Source organism: Sciurus carolinensis, chromosome 10 (genome assembly GCF_902686445.1).
Source record: "Sciurus carolinensis chromosome 10, mSciCar1.2, whole genome shotgun sequence".
In the NCBI taxonomy this organism is placed as follows: domain Eukaryota; kingdom Metazoa; phylum Chordata; class Mammalia; order Rodentia; family Sciuridae; genus Sciurus; species Sciurus carolinensis.
In genome coordinates, this window is record NC_062222.1 from 139652363 (window position 1) to 139677289 (window position 24927).

Below are 24927 nucleotides of genomic sequence, written 5' to 3' on the forward strand. Positions count from 1 at the left end.
CCAGCCTAGGCAACTTAATGAGCCTCTGCTAAAAATTTAAAAAAAAGGGGAAGGAGGGTGGAAACGTAGCTTGGTGGTAGCATGTCCCTAGATCTGATTCCCAGTGGCACACACACAAAAAGAGGGCTTAGCATTTCCACCTACATTTTGCATCCGTCTCCTTTGCTCTGAGCTACTGGGATTCCAGGAACCAGGTCTGATGGATAAACATCTTATGAATCAAGACTACCCCCATCAATAGCAACTTTCTAATCTTAGACAAACCCTTCCTGACCAATCCTGAGATGGACAGACTTCACCTGATTAAGACCCCCTTCTCTGGCAGCTGTGAAAAGCCCCCAGCTATGTGGAGCCCCACCCATGCCCTCATTCCCCTTTCCATAAAACCCCAAAGTTACCAGGCAAGGTACACACCTATAATTCCAGTGACTCCAGAAATGAAGGCAGGAGAATGGCAACTTTGGGAACAGCCTCAGCAACTCGCAAAGCCCTATCTCAAAATAAAAAAGCCTGGGAATGCAGCACAAAAGCAGAGCAGCCTGGTTTTGATCCCCAGTACTGCCAAACCAAACCAAACCAAACAAAAACACCTCAGTGTCAATCCTGAAAGACCAGGCAAAGGACGCGGGTCCCCTGTCTTCCAAGGGTAGCTGCACTGATGAAAGCTCCTTTATGTCTGCCACCATTATCTTTTCTGCTTGGTTTGGGGTGAGTGGCCAGACCGGATTTGTGAGATTCTAGATAGGCCTCTGGCCTAGACTCTGGAAACACTACTAGAACAAGTGAGGCCAGCAAGGACACAGTGCACCAAATCCCACATGCAAGACCAATCACATCTGAGTCTGCAACAGACTCTCAGAGGCTGTAGCTTAAAACATCCTATGCAATAACATCAAAGCAAGTGAGATGCTTAGAAACAAAAGACTGCAAGATTGGTATATTAAAAACTATAAAATGGTGCTGATTTTAAATAAACATATATATATACCATGTTCACAACACTCATGTTGATTCTCCCTACATTGATCCACAGACTCAACACAATTCAGTCAAAATGCCAGAAGAGCTTTTGTTGTATGTGGTAGAAAATTCTAAATTTACATGGAAATGCAGAGGACCTAAAACAGCTAAAACAACTTTGTTAAAGAACAGCATTGGAGAAGTAACACTGCCTAATTTCAAGACTTATTCTGAAGTTTTCATAATTAAGACAGTGTGGTATTGGCACAAAGTAGATGAATATATCAGGAGAGAAAGCTCCAGAATGAACCCATGCATGCATGGACAATAGATTGCTAAGGGTTCAAAATCAATCCAGTGGAGATTATCTTTTCAACAAATAGTACTGGAACAATTGGACATTCAAGTGTTTTTTAAAAGACCTTTGACTTTTTTTTTTTTGAGGATCTCTTTGTTGAAGTGATGTTTTGCTTCCTGCAGTTGCTCTTTCAACTGCTTATTGGTATGATCATTCATTGCCTGCATTTGCTCTATTATCTCATCCTTTGCTTCACAGATCATTTTAATTATGTATATTCTGAACTCCTTTTCTGACATTTCTTCTACCATGCTGTTACTGGATTCTATTAATATAGACTCTAGGTTTGTTTGGATCATTTTCTTCCCTTGTTTTTTCATGTTGTTCATGTATCTTCCCCTCTAGCAGTGCAGCTCTGGGGTATTGCAGTTTCCCCCCTATAGGCTTATAGTGACCCTATAGGTTTCCAAACCTCTTCTTTAAGGGGTGATCAATATTAGCAGTGCTCAGTATAGACAATATGCAACCCCAAACCAAATAGCCTCTATGAAGACATGAACAATATTGTCATAAACATGAGTTCAATTATTATCTGCAGGAGATGGAGGTTCTCTTGAAGCTGGGTGTCCTCTGCGGAGCTCACGGAGGGTGAGCTCTGTTTCTCTGAACCCCAGTGGTCAGACCTGCTCTCCTCTCAGCATTTCTTGAGGACCGACCTACCCCAGGATGGAGTGGAACACAGCACATTCACCTGTCACCAAACCGCCTTTCTAGTTCCAAGGCTGCATCTCTTCACTGGACTAGTGAGAGGGTTGTCAGTGTTTTGCTCCTGGGCCTGCTTCCAGCTGCATATTTGAATCCTTGCGCTGCAATGGACTACTCCTAGGCTGCCGTCCTCACTCTCCATAGTCACTGGGGCCTTGGACAAGTTGTTACTGATTATGTTCATGGGGATGCATCGCAGAAAGCTGCCAAGGCAGGCCTTTTGGCACTCTCAGCTTTAGCCTTTGCTGGGCTTTGTTATTTCAACTATCATGATGTGGGCATCTGCAAAGCTGTTGCCATGCTGTGGAAGCTTTGACCTTTTTGACTTAATATCTAAAGAATTGATTATATGCCTAATTGCCTCTGCTCTGTCATGCCATTCAACTCACAATAAGGAGAAAATAACAGATAAGTTCATTGGTGGACAGACCTTCTCCTAATCACATGGTTATTTTAGAATTTAATTGTTGAGGAAAAGGTTTGAGAGGAAATCTGCCCAAGAAATTTTGAGACCCAGTTCTGCATTCTAGTGAGTTAATGGGTTGTCTTCAAGCTCATGAGACTCACAGTATAACTAAACTTTACATATGAGCTTTTGCCTTTTGTCAGTCTCTTAAAGAGAATTCAGCTTTATTATTATCAATATATGGTCATATTTCTGCATTCGTCTTGGAAATAATGTACAAAGGGAAAGACTGTTAATTCATGAGTAAAGACTTTGCAAAAAATTAGATAGTATTTAATTTTGGAAATTTCCCTGTCTGTTCAGTTGATATCAGCTACTGATGATTTTATGCCTAGGTGAACTTTAAAATTAGGAGATGCTAAAAATCTCAGATTATAGATTTCTAAATCCTAGGAAGAAAGATTGGAGAGCTTCTGAATTTAGAGATGCTCCAGTTAGAGAGGAAGTTTTCCTGGTAGGCATATCAGAATATTACAAATTCTAAACAGATTTAATCCTCAAATGTGTTTTACTTGTTCTAAAATAATGTCCACAAATATAAAACTAAAAATAATAAATTATTTTCCCACCATGGGAATTGGTAATAAGAAAAATATTCCATGAAAAGAAAATTTTTTTAAAAAATACAATGTTATATAATAAAAAATTTATTCTACTCTTTTATGTTTTAAAAAAAAATTATTATCTGCAGTATAACAAACAGATTTGCAATAAGGTCTGCAGTTTCTAATGAAGGACAAAGAGGATGAGGAGGGGTGTAGGATGTAACTATTAGTGGGATAGGAAAAGAGTATATAGAAGTTCTAGATCACAGAAAGAGTGAAAGTGTAATCAATAGAAGTTGGTTGTTAGCATGAGAAAAGGGAGAAAGAGACTGAGGATGCAGAAAAACAAAAGAAAATAGAGCGAGAAAAGTAAAGAAATAAAATCTTAAAATTTTTCAAAAAGGAAAAAAAAAATCTACACTAACAGTCATACAGTATTCAAACCTCTCAGTCTTCAGTAGCCTGATGCATGAGAGGTACCTGACAATGAGCTTCCAGTCTCCAGCAGGTGTTTCAGGATGGGATTTGCCCCATCTAAAGATGGGAGTTACTACTTCCAGGATTATCCAAGATGGCTGCTCTGGCTTCCAAATGTGTTGGCAAATGGGGAGCTGCAGCTCCGGGGTGTGGGCATGGTCAGTCAGCGTTCCTGGAGGTGGAGTGTGGTTGGTTGGGCAGGGGTCCTGGAGGTAGGGTGTGGTCAGTCTGGTTGAGGTGTCCTGGAGATGGGGCTCAATCAGTCCAGCCAGGGGTCCTACATGTCCTGGCTGTTGTCTCAAAATGGCAGCAGTCACATGTAACCAAACCTGCAGGTTCTGGGACAGTGGACTTCCAGGCAATAGCAGGCAGCTGGCACTCCACTAGCAGTCTGTGGTCACTCGGTCTGCTGGGTGCTGTTGGGCGATCAGCAGGTAAACCTCGGGCGGTGGGTGATGGGTAGGTGAAAGGTGATGGACAGGCGAGAGGTAGGCAAATGGTGGATGACAGGAGACAGTCAGTGAACAATCTGCACTCAAAAAGTAGTCGATATACCAAGAAACAGATATCCTCTGCTTGAAACCCGATTTATGGGAGCGACAAGGAATGCAGCCTCCCTCCAGTCCACCATCTTTGAGGCTTATTCAAGACTTTTGACTTTTTAATTTTATTATCTGACAGGTATAATGAGGCATCTTCTTTCTCTTTTTGCAGTGCTGGGAATTGAACACAGGGACTTGTACATGCTAGGCAACTGCTCCACCACTGAGTCACATCCCCAGCCAGACATCTTATTCTAATTCAGATTCTTCAGGTTACTGAATTTAGCATCTTGCATGCATCTATGCATTGCCTTATCTTTTTTCCATTTGTCTATTAAGTCTCCTGTTTTTTTAAAGTAATTTTTTAATAATAACTTTATTTTTTTTAGTTTTGTATGTGGTGCTGAGGGTTGAACCCAGTGCTTCACATATGCTAGGCAAGCACTCCACCACTGAGCCACAGTTCTAGTCCTCTCCTGTTTTTTGGTCATTGTTTACAGGCATTCCTTTTGTCTATCCTAAATATTAATATGCTGTTGTTTCTTGATATTGCAAATAGTACCTCTTAGTGGCCTGTCTCATCTTTGTTAAGCCAGATGTTTAGAACAACTTTTCCTAATGCCCCAGAACTGGCATCAAGGTCCAAAACAAAAGACTCAGACACGTTGAGTACACATATTCTGGAAAAGCCTGCAAAATGATTATAGCCAGAAACACTGTGAGTACTTGAAGTTTGGGGCTACAAATAAAAATAAAGCTGCCATAAATGTCCCACACAGGTTTCTGTGTGAACAATGATTTACATTTCAGCCAACTGATGGTTACAATTCAATCATGATTTGACAAGTGGAGTCATCTCCCAAACCACTTTTTCCAATCAGGGCCACCAAATTTGATGTAATCAACTACTAAACTATTTCTCACCTCCAAATTACGATTTTTGAAATTTTTCAGCACCAGCCCCACTTATGTCAGAACTTCACATTAATCAAGGATGAGAGAAATTCCCTTGCTGAGTCTTTTCAATGGAAGAAATATTTTCTCAACTATCTTTTGTGCTATTCATAAGGTATTATATAGACAAATACGCTTAAGTTTCATCTGTCACGTTCCTAAGTCTAAACAATCAACAAAAGTATCAGTCCAGCCCTGATTTTGTAGCATTTGCCCATTTTCAAGGTGTAAATTCTTCCACCATTGCCAAGTTCAAACTACCAATTTGACATCACCAAGAGTGGAGCAGCCTAGAGATGCGCAGCAGCATCTATTTGTGTTTTCACCTGTCACCACAGATGTAGACAACATCAAGATCGCAGATATTCAGAATTAAGTAAATACTTAAAAAAAAAAAAAAAAAAGCCCCTTACAGTCGGGCTGCCAGGCAGGCCTTGAACTCCTGGTCTCAGTATCACACCCCGATTAGCAGGGACCACGGGTACGTGTCAGCTTTTTAGAAGACAAAACAGGGCTTACCTAACATGCTTCAGGCCCTGGGTTTGATGCCCAGCATCACTCCCCAAAGCAGTAAAATGAAGTCTGACTTTTTTTAATGGTACTAGAGATCTAACCCAGGGGCGCTCTACCTCTGAGCTACACCCCAGGCCTCTGTATTTTTTATTTCACAACAGGGACTCGCCAAGTTGCTCAGGCTGGCCTCGAACCTGCCATTCTCCGGCCTCGCTCTCCCAAATCGCTGGGATGACAGACCCACGTTGAACTTGGCATGTCTACATTTTGTGACAGGCTCCCAGAGTTCCTGAACACCTGACGCCGTCACGTCACGTGGGGCGGCTGGGCGAATGCGGGGTGCTCTGGAAGACAACTGGCCGGGCCTCAGCTGGCCGGCGCGACTTCTTCTCAGCGCCAGCCAGGCGGAACGCGAGGCAACGGCCAGCGCCGCTAGGCGTCACGCGGCGCGACGGCGTCTCGGCAAACGTCATCTGCCGGCGCAGGGGCGGGCGCCGCCATGATGCGGTACGGAAGCCGACGAGCCGCCCCGCGGCGCCCCGTCGCTCCAGCTCTCGGGCTTCGCCACGAAGCCGCCCGAAGGCGCGGCCTACACCAGTAGCGCTCGCTCGCCCGCCCAAGGCCCCGCCCCGCGCCCGCGGGCGCCGCCATGTTGGGGGTCCTCGCCGGGGGCGCGTAGGCGTCCTCATAAGATGCCGGCCCGGGCGCGCGGCAGCCCCCAAGATGGCGTCCATGCGGGAGAGCGACACGGGCCTGTGGCTGCACAACAAGCTGGGCGCCACGGACGAGCTGTGGGCGCCGCCCAGCATCGCGTCCCTGCTCACGGCCGCCGTCATAGACAACATCCGCCTCTGCTTCCACCGCCTCTCGTCGGCCGTGAAGCTCAAGCTGCTGCTCGGGACGCTGCACCTCCCGCGCCGCACAGTGGACGAGGTGAGGCGGCCCGCTGCGCTCGCCCGCGCCCCTTCTGCCTGCTCATCCGCCGACCCCGCTGCTTCTCCCGCCAGGGCCGCCGCCCCCACCCGTTCCTCGCCTCGGCCCGCCGCACCCCGGCATCCCCCCCACCGACCCTCGCCGCACCCCGGCTTCCCCCCCACCGACCCTCGCCGCACCCCGGCATCCCCCCCACCGATCCTCCGCCGCACCCCGGCATCCCCCCCACCGACCCTCGCCGCACCCCGGCTTCCCCCCCACCGACCCTCGCCGCACCCCGGCATCCCCCCCACCGATCCTCCGCCGCACCCCGGCATCCCCCCCACCGACCCTCGCCGCACCCCGGCTTCCCCCCCACCGACCCTCGCCGCACCCCGGCATCCCCCCCACCGATCCTCCGCCGCACCCCGGCATCCCCCCCACCGATCCTCCGCCGCACCCCGGCTTCCCCCCCACCGATCCTCCGCCGCACCCCGGCATCCCCCCCACCGACCCTCGCCGCACCCCGGCTTCCCCCCCACCGACCCTCGCCGCACCCCGGCCTCCCCCCCACCGATCCTCCGCCGCACCCCGGCATCCCCCCCCCCGACCCTCGCCGCACCCCGGCTTCCCCCCCACCGACCCTCGCCGCACCCCGGCATCCCCCCCACCGACCCTCGCCGCACCCCGGCATCCCCCCCACCGACCCTCGCCGCACCCCGGCATCCCCCCCACCGATCCTCCGCCGCACCCCGGCTTCCCCCCCACCGACCCTCGCCGCACCCCGGCTTCCCCCCCACCGATCCTCAGCCGCCCCCCGGCATCCCCCCCACCGACCCTCCGCCGCACCCCGGCTTCCACCCCACCGACCCTCGCCGCACCCCGGCTTCCCCCCCACCGACCCTCGCCGCACCCCGGCATCCCCCCCACCGACCCTCGCCGCACCCCGGCATCCCACCCACCGACCCTCGCCGCACCCCGGCATCCCACCCACCGACCCTCGCCGCACCCCGGCATCCCACCCACCGACCCTCGCCGCACCCCGGCATCCCCCCCACCGACCCTCGCCGCACCCCGGCATCCCCCCCACCGACCCTCGCCGCACCCCGGCTTCCCCCTCCCTGACCCTACGCCCGCCCCTCGGGCCGCCAGCGTCCCCGGTGGGGGTGGGCGTGGGCGTGGGCGTGGCCGCTGCGGGTCCGGGTCGGGGAGGCCTATCAGTGGCGGAGGTGCCCCGCGGAGGCGTCTTTCCAGGTGTGGGTGTTGGAGACCTGGCCCCTGGTCTCCCTCGGCGTTGGGGTGCAGGGCTGCGTGCAGTGTGGAAGCACCGCGGTGGTGTGAACATCCCAAGCTGCTGTTGGGTTTTTGCAGCCTTTATTGAGCTGTAAGGCACTTAAGTGCTTCATTCAGTCTATCGAACTCTGATGGCAGCAGGACCAATTCCTGTAACCTCCAGCAGGTGAACAGAAGCCCCGTCCTTAATCGGGAACTTTCCTCCTACCCCGGGGTGGGCGGTGGGTTGGCAGTACGCATTCCGAAACCGTCGAGTTGGTTCGCCTAATTGGAACCTAGTGTGCGTGTGTCCCCGGTGGCGCCTGGCTGACTCGTGCGTGGTGCGCCTTCCTGGCACCCAGCATGCCCTCCCTTCCACCTCAGGAAGGCGCTTAGGCCCTGCCCAGCTTCCCTGCTCCTGGGAGTGGTGCTGTCGCCAACATGACTTTTGGTCAGGGGCATTTCTTTAGGTACAGTATTCAGGAGTAGGCTTGTGGGGGAGTTAGGGTTATCCAGGTTGTTTTCAGAGTGGTCGTATCAAATTGTACTCCTCCCCAAAACGTGTCCTTCTGTTGGTGTGTAAATATTACTAGATTGTTTAATTTGTATATGCCTTATTACTGATTTGGTTGAACATCAAAACTTTTTTCCCTGATTGTCTTTTTCTTCATTGCTTTGTAGCAGATGGAGGTTTTAATAAATGCTGGGTACCATCCTTGTCCAGCTGCTTAGGGTCCTGCGCCTCCCAGCTGGGGCTTGACTTGCATCTGTGGATGGACAGAAGCTCTTGTAGTTGTCCCCTCTGGGTGCTGATCTGATCCTGTTGGGAAGGTCACCCCATCAGCCATTTTTCTTGTAGAGTTGTGCCACCGTGCCCTTCTTGAGCCGTCAGTCTGTCTGGACTTGAGCCGCTGGTGAAGCTGGAAGTGGTTTCACCATTTTCACACAGATATGGGCTTGGTCCAGCGCCACTGATTGCAGTGACTGTCCTTTTCTGTCAGTCCTCACAGTCACTTTTGCTGTGGGTCTGTTTCTCGGCCTTGCTCTTGAGCATTTGTGTGTTGCTGTGCTTCTTCACTAAGTCAATGCCCAGTCAGTTCTGGGCAGCTAACAAGCAGGGCAGACCCTCCCACTTTGTTCCTTGGGAATGTCTTGCCTTTTCTTGGCTTTTGCACTTCTTTGCAGGCTGTACCTTCGCTTCTCAGGTTGCATACATAACAGCCTGTTGGGATCTTAAGACCAATTTTATGAACACCTGGTTCCTTCTGAAGTGAAAGTGTATTAACATGAAATCCTGTAGCTATCTACTAATAACAATTTTATTTTCTATTATTGGTATATAGAACTGCTGTTGGCTTTTAGATAATGAGTTTGAATCACACACATGTTGGAAGTATCATTAATTGCAATACTTTTCTGTAGAACCTTGATTTTTCTTTGAACTTAATATGGTTATCTTTTCTTCTCTAGTCACCAGAAACCTTTTGTACATTCTTATTTCTGATCACACAGTGAGAACTTTGAATGGTTTGCCATTAAGATTTTTGTTTATTTGTTTCCTGTTTTCTTACGGAAATACCCTATATCTGATCAAGGAAATTCTTTTTTGTTGTTGTTGTAGGGTAAGTGCTCTAACACTGAGGCACATCCCCAACCCAAGGAAATTCTTTTCTATCACTAGGGATTTTTTTTTTTTTAATTCTCTTAATTGTAAATGAGGTGTTTGTTTTGTGGGGCTCATGGATTCAGGGGTTCATTCTGTAGACCACTGACTTTTATTGCTCTGGGCCTGAGGTGAGGTAGAGCATCATGACTCAGAACATCAAAAGATGTGGAAGAGGAAAGCTCAGGACATGGCACCATGAAGCAGAAAGCTCTGCTCAACAGGACATATGTGTGCCCCAAAGGCACGACCCCAGTGACCTGCCTCCTGCAGCCACACCCCACCTGCCTGTAGTCGCCACCCAGTTAGTCCATTCAAGGGGATTAAGGAACCTATTAGGTTAAAGCTTCTCTAATCTGATCATTTCACCTCTAAACTTTCTTTTTTGCGGTACTGGGGATCGAACGCACGGCCTTGTGCTTGCGAGGCAAGCACTCTACCAGCTGAGCTATCTCCCCAGCTGCTAAACTTTCTTGCATCGTCTCACACTTGAGTTTTGGGGAACACCTCACGTCTAAACTATGACACCCAGGCTGGTCTCCAACTCATTCAAGTGAAGCTTACTACCTCAACCTTCTGAGCACTGGGACCTCAGTCATGCTCAGCCACTCCCAGCTTGAATTAGTTTTTGTTTTTGTTTATTACTAGGGATTGAAGTGGGGCACCTAACTACTGAGCCACACCCCCAACCCTTTTTTGTATTTTATTTAGAGACAGGGTCTCACTGAGTTGCTTAGTGCCTCCCTAAGTTGCTGAAGCTGACGTTGAACTCACAGTCCTCCTGCCTCAGCCTCCTGAGCCTATGGGATTACAGTCTTACACCCCCATGCCGAGCTATCAGCTTTTTTTTTTTTTTTTTTAACCACTTTATTGAGGTACAATTCACATGCCATGCAGTTCAGCCTTGAAGATGTTGAGTGCAATGATTTTTAGTGATTCAGAGAGTTGATTATCCTAACCAACATTTCCGCACCCTGTCCTTGTTGCACTTCCCCACAGTCCTCTTCCTCTCTAGTCCCAAACGAGACCTGCCTCTCCTGTACATTTCACATAAATGGAATCATACAACACATAGCACCCCTTTGGGTTTTTGTGTAACTGGGGATTGAACCCCGCTACGCTCTTGTGACCTTCCTGCCTCAGCATCCCTGTCTTTCTGTTCTGCACTCAGTTTCTCAGTCACCCAGGCTGACCTGGAACATGCGTCCTCCGGGCTCAGCTCCAGTGCTGGGAGGGCAGCAGTTCATGGTCTTTATCTGACTCCTTTCACTGAGCAAAGTGCCTCCAAGGTTGGTTCCTGTCACGGCAGGTGTTGGTGCTGCGCTCCTCTTGTACTGGGTGGTGTTCCATGTCATGATGGACCATGTGTTTGTCCACTGCGCAGCAGATGGGCTTGGGGGCTGGTGCACCTCCTGGCACTGTGGCTGCTGCTGTGAGCATGCACATGCAGGGTTTTGTTTCCTTGTTGTGTGCCTGGGAGTGGGACTGTGCGTCACACGGTCAGTCTGCCTCGTGTTTTAGGGAATTTCCACACTGTCCTCCACGGTAGCACCACCACTGTATCCCCGAGGGTTTTGAGTACTCCATTTCCCACACCACCCTTATTGTATAACCATCCTAATGGGTATGATTATAAGTGAATTTTTAATTTTATCAAATCTTAAAATACTTACACGTAATTGATCACCTTGATGGATAGCTTTAATTGTAAACCAACCTTGTGTTCCTAAGGTAAACTGAAGTTAGTCATTTTCTGTTACTGGGTTACATTGTCCTGCTATTATGTGTAGGAATTTTGTATCTACGTTCCTGAGTAGAATTGACCTATAGTGTAACACACCAGACCCAGACGGTCTTTGTCAGATTTTTGTGTTGAGGGAATGCTGCCTGCAAAAAATGATTAATAATGCATCCTCCGCTTTCCTCTCTTTATTTATTTTGGTACTGGGGATTGAACCCCTGCATGCTCAACCACCAAGCCACATCTCAAAGCCCCTTTTATATTTTATTTAGAGACAGGGTCTCACCAAGTTGCTTAAATTGCTGATGCTGAATTTGAACTCGCAATCCTCCTGCCTCAGTCTCTCAAGCTACTGGGATTACAGGCATGTGCCTTGCTGTTTTCCTTTTCTTTGTAAGTGTTAATAATAGAATTATTTCTTCTTAAATGTTTGGTGAAGCTTGGTGATAATGTCTTCTGGGCCTGGCACATTCTTTATTTGTATTTATTTATTTATTTATTTATTTATTTTTGGTACTAGGAATCAAACCCAGTAATGCTCAGTGCTCTACCACTAAACCATATCCCCAGCCTTTTTTTTTTTTTTTTTTTTTTTTTTTTAATTTGAAACAGGGTCTAACTTGCTGAGACTGACCTCCCAGGTAGCTGGGATCACAGGTGGGCAGCCATACCCAGCACCTTCTTTATTTTCTAATAAATGCATGTAAGGCCATAAATTTTCTTCATATTACATTAACTACATCCAAATTTTATTCTGTTTTGTTTGGTGCTGGGGAGTGAACCCAGGAGAACTTAACCACTGAGCAACATCCCCAACACTTTTTTTTTTTTTTTTTGAGACAGGATCTTGGGAAGTTGCTAAGGCTGTTTTGAACTTGTGATCCTCCTGCCTCAGCCTCCTGAGCTGCTGGAATTACAGGCATGTGTCCAGCTGCATTTGACAAGTTTTGATATATGATACTTTCTGTTGTCAAGCTACAGTATTTTCTAATTTTTATGATAATTTCTTCACTGACTCCTGTATAAATTAGAAATGTTTCTCAATTTCTATACATTCAAGGGCAACAGGTTTTAGTTATGTTTTTATTAGTGATTTCTAACTGTATTGAGCTCTCATCAGAAAGTAGAGTTCAAATTATTTCAGTTGCCTGAAACTTGAGATTTGTTTAATGACAAAATATATGGTTAGTTTTTGTGAATGTTTGTGGATGAGCTTCAGAAACACATTTATTCTCTCATTTAGATCCTTTGCTTAGTATACATGTTCATTAGATCAAATTTGCTTAATCATGCCCTATTAATGGTTTTTTTTTATTCAGAGAGGATATATTTATCTCTCCCTTATGAGGATTATAGATTTGTCTATTCCTCCTTGTCAACCATTGCTTTATGTATTTGGGGGCTATGTTATTAGGTGCATGCAAGTTTAGAGTTGTTAGAGTTGCTTGGTGAAGTGAGCCATGGATTTATGTGCAGAAATTTGTTTTATCCTTAAGTCTGTTTTGTCTAGCATTAGGATAGGCATATTGGCTTGCTTTCTATGTATGTATATATGCACATGCATTTCTTTCCTCCTTTCTTGGACCTTGCCAATATGTAAGAAATGACAACAAAGACCTCATTTACTTAGATTGTGAAAGAATTAGCTATTCTGAACAATACACTTTTCTGAAAACCTTTTTTTTTTTTTTTTGCATTAAAAAAATCTTTCTAAAACATCTTCCTTCCATTGTCTATCCTTTTTTTTTTTTTTTTTTTCAGTTATATAAGGGTCTGGCACATTAGGAATATCACCCTGAGAATTAATCCTCTCTGCAAGGGACCATAGATCCAGTTGATGAGGTGACTTGACCGGATGTATTCCACAGTGTGATAGGATTCTTCCAAGAGAGCAGGGTGTGTAGATGCACAGTATGAACCAGGAGTGCCAAGGACTTGAGACCCAGGAAGGCCCAGGTCTGAAGGCTGGGAGAGTCCACCTCCAGCAGTCAAGTAGGAGGGCACACTCTCTTACCTTACCTAGCTTTTTTTCTTTTCCCCCTTTTTTGAGATGGGGTTTCTCTTGGTCACCTAGTCTGGCCTGAATTACTGAAGTGAAGCACTCTTCTTGCCTTAGACTCCCAAGTAGCTGGGACTGAAGGTGTGCACCACTTTACCTGGCACCCCCCTCACTCTGGGGGTGGATATTGGGGATTGAACCCAGGGGCATTCAACCACTGAGCCACGTCCTCAGCCCTATTTTGTATTTTATTTAGAGGCAGGGTCTCACTGAGTTGCTTAGTGCCTTGCTTTTGCTGAGGCTGTCTTTGAACTTGAATCCTCCTGTCTCAGCCTCCCAAGCCCCTGGGATTACGGGTGTGCACCACTGGGCCCAGCCCTCCCTTGCTTTTTTATTCAGGTCTTCAACTGATTGGATGAGGTCCACTCACATTCAGGATAGCAGTCCACTTTGTTCAGTACTAGTCCAAATGTTAATCTCATCCATAAACACCCTCCCGCACACACCCAGAATAATGTTTGACCTGAATATCTGGCACATGACTGTACTCCTAATGACATGGGAGACTGAGTCAGGAGGATCACACATTAGAGACCAACCTCAGCATCTTAGTGAGGCCCTGTCTCAAAATTTAAAAAAAAAAAAAAAAAGTGTTGAGGATGTAGCTAAGTGGTAAAGTGCCCCTGAGTTCACTCCTCAGTACTACAGAAGAAAAAAGATTAACCATTATATGTAGGACCTACTATGATTGTTTCTGGGTGAAATCCCAGAACCAGTTATTTTGTGATGTATCTATGGGGGCTTTTTTGTTTCGTTTGCTTTCTTGCATGACCAGGGTTGGAACCCAGGCAAGTGCTCTGCCCCCATCCCTATTCTTAAGAGCCAAGTGAGCAGCAGCTTTCAGCCAGTGGAGAGGAGGAAGACTGTGCAGTGAGGGGTGCCGCAGTGGGCTGGGGTCCTGCTCTCTAGGGCTCTGTTATGTCCTGGGATGGTAACACAGTCTTGCCAAGTGAGGCGGGTGGTTCCTGCAGGTAGCCAGGCACTGCCTGGGTGAAGCATGGGCTGCATCTGAAGGACTCTGAGGAAATGGGTGCTAGCACTGGGTGACAGCAGTCCAGTTGCTCCTCAGTGTGGGCACCAGAGCAGGCTGCAGAGGGAACCGCCGTGCCTATGCCCTGGCTGCTCAGTATGTGAGATCACCAGCTCCTGAGAGTCCGTGGAAGGCGGAGCCCTTCCTGCAGCTGGTGGCTGAGCTAGCCGAGGTAGCATGGAGGTCAGGGTGGCTGCGGAGTGAGCAGGAAGGACGCACCAGCTGTGGTTGTCTCATCCACTGAGAAACCTGTTTCAGATCTTTTTTTGGTAAAGCACCTCTTCACGTTTTGGGGGGAACACACACATATCTTGGTTTGTTCGTGAAGCACATGCTCTGCCACTGGGGGCACTGGAAGCAGGCCCAGAGCATCAGGCCTGCTTTCGTGTGCTCCTCTCCTTCCAGTCTCCGGTAGCTCTGCTGGAGTCGGGGTCTCTGGTGAGTCAGAATCCACTGTTCCTTTGCTGTTAGACTGGACGTCTCTTCTTTTCTGTGCTGTGAATCCAGGGTCCCCAGCCAGGAACCTGATGAAGCTGCTGTCCTTTTCTTACTGGTATGTGTGCCAGTACATGTGCCCACACGCCCGCTCACACACCTGTGAAATGTGCCAGCCTCAGGGCCCTCCTGGCAGGGGCTGCAGCCCACACTCGTGATGCTGTTGGCCCACTCTTCCTGAGCCCCTGGCATAGGGGGCGCGTGCTCAGGAAGAGCGCCGTGGTGTGGCCGCAGCAGGGTTCTGTTGAGGGTCATCCTTCTGAAAGTGGCAGCCAAAACAAGCAGTTGCCCTTTGGTGGCTGGACACACAGGGTCGCCCTTTGCAGTGGGGTAGTGCCTGAACTCGGGCTGTGGTCCTCCTGCGTGTCCCATGTTGTCTCCAGGAGACTCACACTTCCCGATAGGGTTGTGCTGTGCTCTCGTTGTTCAGGGAATAATGATGCTGAAAAAAAGGCCTGTTCACTTTCTTTTCTTTTCTTTTAAAGGTTTTTTTTTTTTTTAGATGTCAGTGGATACTGAGGATCGAACCCAGGGCTTCACACATGCCAGTGGCTGTACCACTGAGCCACAACCCCAGCCCCACACACTTTTTTTTTTTTTGGGTGCTGGGGATCGAACCCAGGGCCTTGTGCTTGCAAGGCAAGCACTCTACCAACTGAGCTATCTCCCCAGCCCCCCACACACTTATTTTTAAGAATGTTTTTAGTGCTTGCCTTGCAAGCACAAGGCCCTGGGTTCAATCCCTAGCACCACCAAAAAAAAAAAAAAAAAGAATGTTTTTGATCTGTGGTTGACAATCCCTGGATGCACAACCTGCAGGTGAGGAGAGCCAACCCTTCCATAGACTCAGAGGCTTAAACAGCAGACATTCATTTCTCACACTCTGGAGCCTGGAAGTCAAGATCCAGGTGCCTGCTTGCAGGTGGCTCTCACGCCCTCCAGCTGCCTCCCTGCAGCAGCACCACCTCCAGGTGCTGTCTTCATGGATTGCTGTCCACAATGTCCTCTGTCCTCCATAGCCTCATGCTGCATACCTGCCCCAAGGTGGGGTGCTGGGAGGTGGAGCCCTCATTGAGTCCCCTTTGGAGATAGACTGAGGGAGCATTCACCCCTTACCATGGGAGGACACAGTGAAGGAACCACTGAACCAGGAAGTGGCCCTTGGCAGACTCTGAGGTGACTGATGCCTGGCGTGTGTGCCTCTGGCTCCAGAGCTGTAGGAGGCTGTTCTCAGGCCGCCCCTAAGACAGACTTTACCAGGAGAGTCTGCAGGTATGGAATCCAGTCGAGGAAGTGGTCTTTTGTTTTTAATCTCCTTTTTTCTTTCTTTTATTCCCCCCGTTTTCAGTAAACATCATTCGGTCTTCTCTCTCGGTAGATGTTGGTTTCCTGAGGCTGCTCTAAAAATGTGGCTTAGAACCACAGCAGTTCAGCAGCAGGTGCCCCACTGTCACAGGCCACAGGCCATCCTCTTTCTCCTGGCAACCGTGGAGGTCTTTGGCCTGCATGTGCACTAGCCACTTCAGTCATGTGGCCATCTGTCTCTGTGTCCATGATCTTGAGCAGGGTGAGTTGGGTGGGGCTGGTGGGGATAACAGGTGCCAGCTCATCATCCACGTGGGCCCTGCAGGAGTGATGGGGCTGCCTGCCCACCTTGGCACCCATTGCTGGCCTGGGCCCAGCTCTTCATACCTGAGATGTTCCATGCAGACTTCCTAAGTGGCAGTGGTGGTGGCCCCGAGGCAGGAGGCGGGCCCAGAGAACCTGGTGCTTCCAGGAGTTGCTGGGGTTCTGTGGGGAGGCTCCACAAGCTGGGCCACTGCTGCCTGGGAGAAGCTGTGGCAGCCCAGGGAAGTGGGTGGCCCTGGGGTGGGGTGAGGGCTGGGGCAAGGGAGCCCCAGGAGGAAGCATGGGCCTGAGGGGTGAGTGCCGTCCAGGCTGGCTGCCCCATGCTCACCCAGAGGCCTCAGGGGAAAGTGAAGTGCACAGGTGGAGACCACTTTCCTGGATCCAGCATGTGGGCTCAGCTGGCTTGTGCTTCATCATTTTCTCTTCTCCACAGATGAAGGATGCCCTGATGGAGATCATCCAGCTCGCCACCTTGGACTCTGACCCCTGGGTCCTCATGGTTGCTGACATTCTGAAGTCCTTTCCTGACACGGGGTCCCTTAACCTTGATCTTGAGGAACAGAACCCCAACGTTCAAGATATTTTAGGAGAACTTAGAGAAAAGGGTATGAAGTGTGGCCTTATGTTGTGTTGGGAGGAGAGAAACATTTTCTGGAAGGAACTGGATTGTTAGGCAGTAGTGTGCTTGTGTGTACATGGTGCTTCCCAGAACACTACCTTTGTGCACCTCATGCCCACATGCTGCTGCCTGACCTGTGCCTGTCCTTGCAGCAGTGGACCACAGCCTCTGCACTGTACCGTGGCTGTCCATGGCGCACGCCTGTGATCCCAGTGACCTGGGAGCTGAGGCGGGAGGATCCCAAATTCCAGGCCAGCCTGGCCAACTTAGAAAGATCATGTCTCAAAATAAAAAATAAATAGGTTCGGGGGTGTAACTCAGTGGTAGATCATCCCTGGGTTCAATCCCCAGTACCAAAAGAAAAAAACAAACAAAAAAAGTGTTTGCAGGTAGTTATAAGGAGCATGCAATGAAGGAACATCCATCCCTTCAGAATCCTTCCTCCTTTGAAAAATGGGAACTGCAGCCCCTGAGAAGCAAACCCATGTCCTGTGCTCCATAGGGGCACTGCCAGTGCCAGCAGGCAGGGCTGTGGCTGGAGACATGGGTGGGCTGGTTACCTGGCCCAGGCGTGGCTCCGCAGCAGCCACTTGTGTGGCCACCTGTGCTGGGAAGCCTCTGGCATTTTAGGTTTTCACTTGACCTGTAATTGCGCACACCACAGACACTGAGCACATGGGCTACCCAGGTGCACACATGCCCTGCTGGGTTCCCTGGGGGTGGAGGGAGCTGGAGGAGCCCAGGGCAGCAAACTCCAGGGGCTGCCTGTGCTTTTCTCAGGGTGGTTATGTAACCAGCTGGGGCAGCAGGTGCTCCTGTCCCCAACACGCAAGTTTTTTCCTTGAGTTTGGACCCCTTGGTGACCACATAGACTCAGGCAGTGAGTTTTGTAAGTCTCTGGATTCAGCAGTCTCCAAGAGAGACCACTGATGGGGCTCCTGGGGAATCCCGAGAAGCCGTACCCCACCTGCTCTTGCTGCACAGGCACACGTCGCAGGAATCCGTGGTCCGAGGGTCTGCAGCCAGCCCTTGGTCTGCTGTTAGGCCCAGGGGCTTGCAGCAGAGCAGCCCGCAGACCCTTTCCTCTGTTCCAGGGGCTTTTGTTTCTAAAGTGTTGCCTGAGATTCTGGTGAGGTCCTCCCTTGGGTGGGAGGCCCGGCCTTGCTGCCTGGCCCACATTGATGACCTTGGTTCTGGGGTGGTGGAATTGGATCCAGGGGGATCTTGTGGGCACAGAGGAATTAAAACCAGAGCAGAGGCAGCGTTGCTGAAGGATGGAAGCGGGTCTGTGGGGGTGCAGCGCCCTGAGAAAGGGCCTCTAACCGGGTTGGGGCTCTCCACAGTGGGCGAGTGTGAGGCGTCCGCCATGCTGCCCCTGGAATGCCAGTACCTGAATAAAAACGCCCTGACCACACTCGCTGGACCCCTCACCCCGCCTGTGAAGCATTTTCAGTTAAAGCGGAAGCCCAAGAGTGCCACACTGCGGGCGGAGCTGCTGCAGAAGTGTGAGTCTACCCCATGGCCTGGTGCCTGCTCTCGTCCCTGCTTTCCAGGCCTCACTCACCTCCCTGGGTCCTAGGCTGTCTGTTCAGAGAGGAGCTTCTGAAAGCATGTGTCAGAAACGTGAGCGTCTCCAGGTCTGGTGTCTGACCTGGCGGGATGAAACCTGTGCCCGCTGCCACGCCACAGCGGTGCAGGTGTGCCGCCTGCTCTTCAGCTGTGAAGACGTCTGGCTGTCTCAGCTGGTGGAAGTGTGTGCAAGGTGCCTGCTGGGCAGAGTGGGGAGTGACCACTTCAGTCCAGTCGCAAAGCATGGATTTCACACCAGGCACAGGGGACACGTGGGAGACTGAAGCAGAAGGCCCCTGAGCAGCACAGCCAGGTGCTGTCTCGAACAGAACAGAGCCACCTGAGCCAGTCACGGGACACACCTATATCAGCAGCTTGGGAGGCTGGGGTAGGGGAGTGCAAGCTCAAGGCCAGCCTCAGCAATTTAGACCCTGTCTCAAAATAAAAACCTTAAGAAAGGGGTCGTGGCTCAGTGGTAGAGCGCTTGCCTAGCATGTGTGAAGCACTGGGTTCGATTCTCAGCACCACATATAAATAAATGAATAAAATAAAGATCTCAACATCTAAAATTTTTTTTACAAAAGGACTGGGGATGTAGCTCAGTGGTAGAGTACACGTGGGTTCAATCCTCAGTAAAAAACAACCACAACCACAGATTTCAGTAAGCTTGTGAGTGGTCGTGGAATCGTCATAGTAACAGACCTGGGTGCCCTGTTTTCTCACTGCCTCAGCTGTGACTCCTGCTTGGAGGAGGCAGTGTCCTGGGGTCAACCCAGTTGTGGGGACTCTGCAGAGACTCTGGCCACTGTGCAGCTCTTAGAGTCTGCCTGTCTCTCGGGTCCCACCTTCCAGGAGTCGGCAGCAGAACCTGGCTCTGGCCAGGGCAGCCGAGGCACTCTCCCTCCTCACCCTGAGCGGGGCAGCGAGCCGGGGAGCCCCTGTTCTTTGTTAAGTTCAGGCACTGCTCGGGGAGTGTAGGGAGGCTCTACCCCCAGAGCCCTGCTCCTCCCTCGCGGAGGCTGGGGCTGGGCATGTCCTAGGAGCACATCCCGGGCGTTCCTGACGGAAGACCTGGCTGTGGTGTTTGCCCTCGGCCTTCCCACGGCTCACGTTTCCCGAGGTGTGATTTACATGGAGCAAGAGGCCCTGTCGCTGCGAAGAGGCCTGACATGACCCTCTCCACACAGCCACCGAGACGGCACAGCAGCTGAAGAGGAGTGCAGGGGTGCCGTTCCATGCCAAGGGCCGGGGACTGCTCCGCAAGATGGACACCACAAGTAAGCCAGATGCCCACCGGTCAGCCCTGTTGCTTCCCAGTGGGAGGGGGCAACCTGAAAGAAGTGACTTTCCTCGTTCCCCACGTGGCAGGAAAGGAGGGCGTGGACTCCTGAGCTGCTGAGGGGGCTGCCCTGCCTGGCTCTTCTGCTCTGTGGTGGTGTCCAGTGCAGTGTTGCTGCTTGCCAGCGCTGTCCTGCTGCAGGTTCCCTGTGGTGGGTAGGACGGGGCACAGACCACGGGGTGAGTGGCCTGGCAGGCACGTGGCAGCCCCGCGGTGCTGCGGCCCAGCATCTGCACTGACCTGCGCACTCACTCGCAGGTCGGGCGAGAGCTTGACCAGAGGGATTACTAGTTGCTGTGCTGCGCTGGGGAGCTGCCAGGGAGCACGCCCGCCCGGGCAGAAAGGGAGCCTGCTGGCCCCTTCCAGGGCCTCTGCTGCCCTGTTCAGTTTGTTTGGGATTTTGTCCTACCAAGTGCCCACAATCCCAAAGCTCTCACCCAGGACCTGGCGGGAGCAGCTGGGTGAGGGCTGACGACCTTCCCCGCAGGCGCAGCCCTGCCCGTGATGAACGGGGCTCCACCTTGCTGACCAGACCCCAGCTTCCATTCCCCTGAGCAAGTCCCTTGAGGGCAGGACTGCCCCTGTTTGGGGGGACGGATAGCATGGCTGTCCATCAGTCATGTCCACCCTTCCAGGGTTCTAACCATGCAACTCACTGGGTGCTGCTTGGCCCCAAGCCCGGATTATGTGCTGGAGGGCAGCCTGCCTAGCAGGGAGTGTGGACAGCTGCCGGGCTCAGCAGTGCAGCACCTGGTCAGGAGTGCGAGAGGACAGTTCTCGTGAGTGTGACCCTCTGCACTGAAGCGCACGAGAAGGAAGCAGAGGCCAGCACTCCACCTCTGCTGACAGGAGGCTCGGTATCCCTGGCCAAGTGGGGTGTCTGTGCTCAGCGTTCTTGGCAAACGTGGCAGAGGTCAAGGCGCTGCTGTTTTTCCAGGATAGTTCAGTGTCCCCAGGTGGCCCTTGCCCTGCAAGACTGGGGTTCCAACTCATCTGGCCAGCTGTCCTCTCCCCTCACTTCAGCCCTCCCGGGCTCACCACTGTAGGGGTGTCACTGGGCCAGCAGGGTCTGAGCTGAGTACCTGTCCCCCACTGTGGTGCTGGCAGGAACAGCCTCGGCGGAACATGGGAAGAGCAGCAGGAGACCCGCTCCTCCCTGTGGTCCTCTCAAGGCAGCCCCCGCCCACCCTCTTGTATTTAGAGGGTGTCGGGCTCCTGTGGGCATCTCTGCTGGCTACTGACAGACACCGTCCTCTCCCCAGCCCCGCTCAAAGGCATCCCGAAGCAGGCACCCTTCAGAAGCCCTACCACACCGAGTGTCTTCAGCCCTGCTGGAAACCGGACCCCCATCCCACCTTCGAGGACCCCACTGCGGAAAGAAAGGGGTGTGAAGGTAGGCCTATACCCTGGTGCCGCTGTGTGCAGCCTCCCTCCTCCCCCGTGCCATAAGCAAGCCCGGAGCTGTGTTTGTCTTGGCAGCTGCTTGACATCTCTGAGCTGGATATGGTCGGTGCTGGCCGAGAGGCGAAGAGGAGGAGGAAGACTCTGGGTGTGTATGGGGCGACCACTGGGACTGGAGGGAGGCTCCAGGGCCTCTTTGGGCAGCTCTGTGCTGCAGTCCCTACAGCACCAGGGTCACCTACGTGGAGGTTGCTTGAACCTCTGAGCCAGTGGAGGCCTCCAGGGCTCCTCACAAGGACTGTGGCTCCTCCACAGATGCAGAAGTGGTGGAAAAGCCAGCCAAGGAGGAGACCGTGGTGGAGAACGCCACCCCGGACTACGCAGCTGGCCTGGTGTCCACACAGGTAGGGCTCCGCGCCTCCCCAGCTGGACATAGCCCCGTGGCATGCTCTTGTTCTGAAGGTTAGCCACCAGTGTTCTGTCGGAGAATGTGTGTGTTCGTGTGAGAGGCAGCGTGGGCTAGGGGCCCTGATCCAGCCATCAGCTCCAGTTGGAATGAGCACCTGCCACACTCCTGGAGGGACTGCCTGGGGACCTCCTCACTGCTATGTCTCAGTGTCCTGGAGTAAGGGTCCTGCCAGGAGTGAGTGGGGTCCATCACCCAGAGTCTGGAATGATGTGGCCAGAGAGGCGCAAGGCTGGGAAGGCTGACGTGGGCGTTCTCGGGAAGAGGGCAAGCTGATCTTGTGGAGCAGCTTCAGACGAGTGCCTTTCCCTGCGGTGCACACGCGTAGCAGGGCAGCCTTGCCGTCCTCCAGAGACAGTGGTTTGGGGGCCTCCTTGAGTGGGAGCTGCTCGGCCCTTCCTCTGCCAAGGGGGCTTCAGGGCCCAGGGATGGTGACGGGGCTGGGGCTTGCAGCCTGGAGCAGCTCTGCCCACCGTGCCAGGTGGGTGACGGGCAGTGCAGGTTTGGGCCAGGCCCGAGAATGGCACCTGGAACCCAGGCCTCTGCTGGGAGGGATGGTCACTGTCTTCCAGAAACTTGGGTCTCTGAACAGCGAGCCTGCACTGCCCTCCACGAGTTACCTGCCCTCCACCCCCAGCGTGGTCCCAGCCTCCTCCTACGTCCCCAGCTCCGAGGCTCCCCCAGGTGAGTGGACTTCTCTGCCCCTCTGGCCCTGAGGCTTCAAGGGCTCTTCTGTCCACCTGGGAGGCAGCCTTGCCCGCATGGTGTTGCCAGGGCCCAACGTCCTGTTTCTTCATCAGGACATCTGTCTTGTCATCATCCTTTAGCTTCTGCTGGTTAAACCCCAGGCAGGCAGGCGGGCAGGCAGCTGCTGTGTGCTGTTCCTGGCTGTGCTTTAGGGGCAGGAGGGACTGAGGACTCTTCCCAGATGGACACGGCCCAGCAATAGCACCCTCAGCCCCAGAGTTTTAGAAGATTCATAGGAAGGTGGAAATGGACCGCTCACCTGGTCTTAGGCTTTGGCTCCACCAGGACTGACAGAAAGGCCGCAGGTCAGGCAGCCTGTCTTGTCACCGATACCTCATGACCCCAGCAGAGTCCCACCACTTGTGAGGATCCAAAAATGCTTTGGACTGCAGGCTCTGCCCCTTTGGGCGGGGCCTGCAGGGTTCATGCCAGGGAGGCCTGCTTGTCATTTGCAGGAGCAGGACAGAGCAGGTGGGTTGGGGGTGTCCGTTGGTCAGGGCCTGGCAACCAGAGCTGAGCTGTCGGCTCAGAGGGCAGGGGCAGGGGCAGGTGGGGAGTGGGGGCTGGGCACAGGCCCAGGGTGTGGGTGTGGGGTGCCATCCCAGCCTCACCAGCGCTGCTCCACCACAGCACCATCTTCCCGGGAAACCAGCCTGCAGGCCACCCGGCCGCCTGAGGAGCCCAGCACCCCGAGCCCCACACTGCCGGCACAGTTTAAGCAGAGGGCACCCATGTACAATAGCAGCCTGAGTCCTGCTGCGCCCACACCTGCAGCACCCACGTCGCCCCTGACGCCCACCACGCCCCCAGCTGTCGCCCCAGCCGCTCAGACGCCCCCGGTGGCCATGGTGGTCCCACAGGCCCAGCCCCCTGCCCAGCAGCAGCCTAAGAAGTTGTCCCTCACGGTAGGTGGGTCCTGGCAGGGCCTGTGGGCTGCCAGGTAGGTGGTACAGCCTTGCCCACCTGCAGTTGGGGTGGGAGATGAACCTCGGGGGGCCTGGGTACCCAAATTGCCCTCCTGCCCACAGAGAGAGCAGATGTTTGCCGCCCAGGAAATGTTCAAGACCGCCAACAAGGTCACACGGCCCGAGAAAGCCCTCATCCTGGGCTTCATGGCTGGTTCCCGAGGTGTGTGTGGGGTGGGGGCTGGGACTGGGTGGTGTCCCGGCTGGGCTGGGGGTGGGCTCCTTGGCCTCAGGCATCTGTCCAGGAGCCTCTGCCCTCCACAGAGAACCCATGCCAGGAGCAAGGGGACGTGATCCAGATCAAGCTGAGCGAGCACACAGAGGACCTGCCCAAGGCTGACGGCCAGGGCAGCACCACCATGCTGGTGGACACCGTGTTTGAGATGAACTACGCCACAGGCCAGTGGACACGCTTCAAGAAGTACAAGCCCATGACCAATGTGTCCTGAGGGCCACCTGCCCCTACCACCGGCGCTGACTGCGTAGGGCTCCGAGGGACAAGGGCTTTCCAGCTTGGCTGAGCAGCCAGGGGGTACACGCCTGTGCCCAGCCACCCACAGTGCTGTGGAGCCCCAGGTTATTTAAGTTTTAGATCTTTTCTCTGGGGTGTTTTGGGCTTATTTTTTTTATATTAATATGGGTTACTTTTTGTGTGATTTAAGATACTTTTTTGGATTCAATATTAGAGTTTTTTGAATGTTAAAGTTAACCAAGAAAGTTATAACTTCCCAGTTTTAGTGCCTGTTAGACTTTTACCTTTTTTATTTTTTCTTAAAAGAAATTCTACTGACCGAGTGTGAGGGCTTTTCCCCCGCTAGTGCACGCCCTGCCCCACAAGGTTGAGGGGACCAAAGGTGGTACCTGGAGATGCTGGGAGGTGGGGGGACTGCCCCGGCAATGCCAGGAAGGGAGACGGCGGGCCTTGCCCTCCGTCAGCGCCTGCCTGGGAGTTTTGTATGTCTTTTGTACAGCTGTGGATATAAAAGACTGGTCTTTGGGTACCTACTTTCATTGTAATACTGAGTGATTAAAGTCTAGCTTTTCTAAAGAAGGCCCACAGAGCTGTGTTTCAGGCCTGAGCTCCCTGCTCAGGGGCCAGGGCTGGGAGAACCCGAGGACACCTGGACCTGGGGTGGGTGTCAGCATGAGGGTCGCTCCAGTGGCATGGGCCGTGGCCATAGGCCCTACCGAGGAAAGTAGAAGGCCCTGGGACCGCCCCGGTGGCCAGCTGCGGGGCTGGGAGAGGAGTGCCCCTGCCTCCAGATCTTTTCACCTTGAATGGGAACTTGGGAACCAAATTATTTTTGAAGGAAGAAAATGTATTTTCCAAAATCAGAATCCCCCTCGGACGTCCAGCATTCCCTATTTCCCAGGGCTTCCCTAGCTTCCTCCCCACCAGGCAGAGGCGGGAGCCCCCCGGGGCAGAAGCGCAGGGCGGCCGAAGGGAGATGGAAAGGCAACCCAGTCCCATATCAAATGAGGGAAGGAGAGGGCCTTTGA

At 52.2% G+C, this 24927-nt stretch overlaps 1 protein-coding gene and 1 pseudogene across 2 annotated transcripts; both read left to right on the forward strand.

Annotated features, from left to right (window-relative positions):
- Positions 1 to 1859: 1859 nt before the first annotated feature.
- On the forward strand, positions 1860 to 3112 carry LOC124994657 (succinate dehydrogenase [ubiquinone] cytochrome b small subunit, mitochondrial-like; annotated as a pseudogene).
- Positions 3113 to 5973: 2861 nt separating this feature from the next.
- On the forward strand, positions 5974 to 24482 carry Nelfa (negative elongation factor complex member A). 2 transcript variants are annotated; one of them, XM_047567479.1, is made up of 11 exons: positions 5974 to 6453; positions 16755 to 16926; positions 18284 to 18445; positions 19697 to 19786; positions 21111 to 21241; positions 21328 to 21397; positions 21565 to 21653; positions 22288 to 22399; positions 23093 to 23402; positions 23491 to 23590; positions 23692 to 23860. In XM_047567479.1, exons 1-11 carry the CDS (start codon positions 6244 to 6246, stop codon positions 23719 to 23721), a joined length of 1476 nt encoding a protein of 491 aa, XP_047423435.1. In that variant the 5' UTR covers positions 5974 to 6243; the 3' UTR covers positions 23722 to 23860. The 2 variants fall into 2 exon arrangements, with proteins under 2 accessions (XP_047423435.1, XP_047423434.1); XM_047567478.1 differs by having other exon boundaries at positions 5980 to 6453; positions 23093 to 23367; positions 23692 to 24482.
- Positions 24483 to 24927: the final 445 nt, after the last annotated feature.

Bases quoted from the DNA above. Each gene is read 5' to 3' on its own strand.
- Nelfa (XM_047567478.1), top strand. From the start codon at position 6,244: ATGGCGTCCATGCGGGAGAGCGACACGGGCCTGTGGCTGCACAACAAG. The intron at 6,454-16,754 runs GTGAGGCGGCCC...TCTTCTCCACAG, and splicing joins CGCGCCGCACAGTGGACGAG to ATGAAGGATGCCCTGATGGA. The intron at 21,398-21,564 runs GTGTGTATGGGG...GCTCCTCCACAG, and splicing joins GAGGAGGAGGAAGACTCTGG to ATGCAGAAGTGGTGGAAAAG.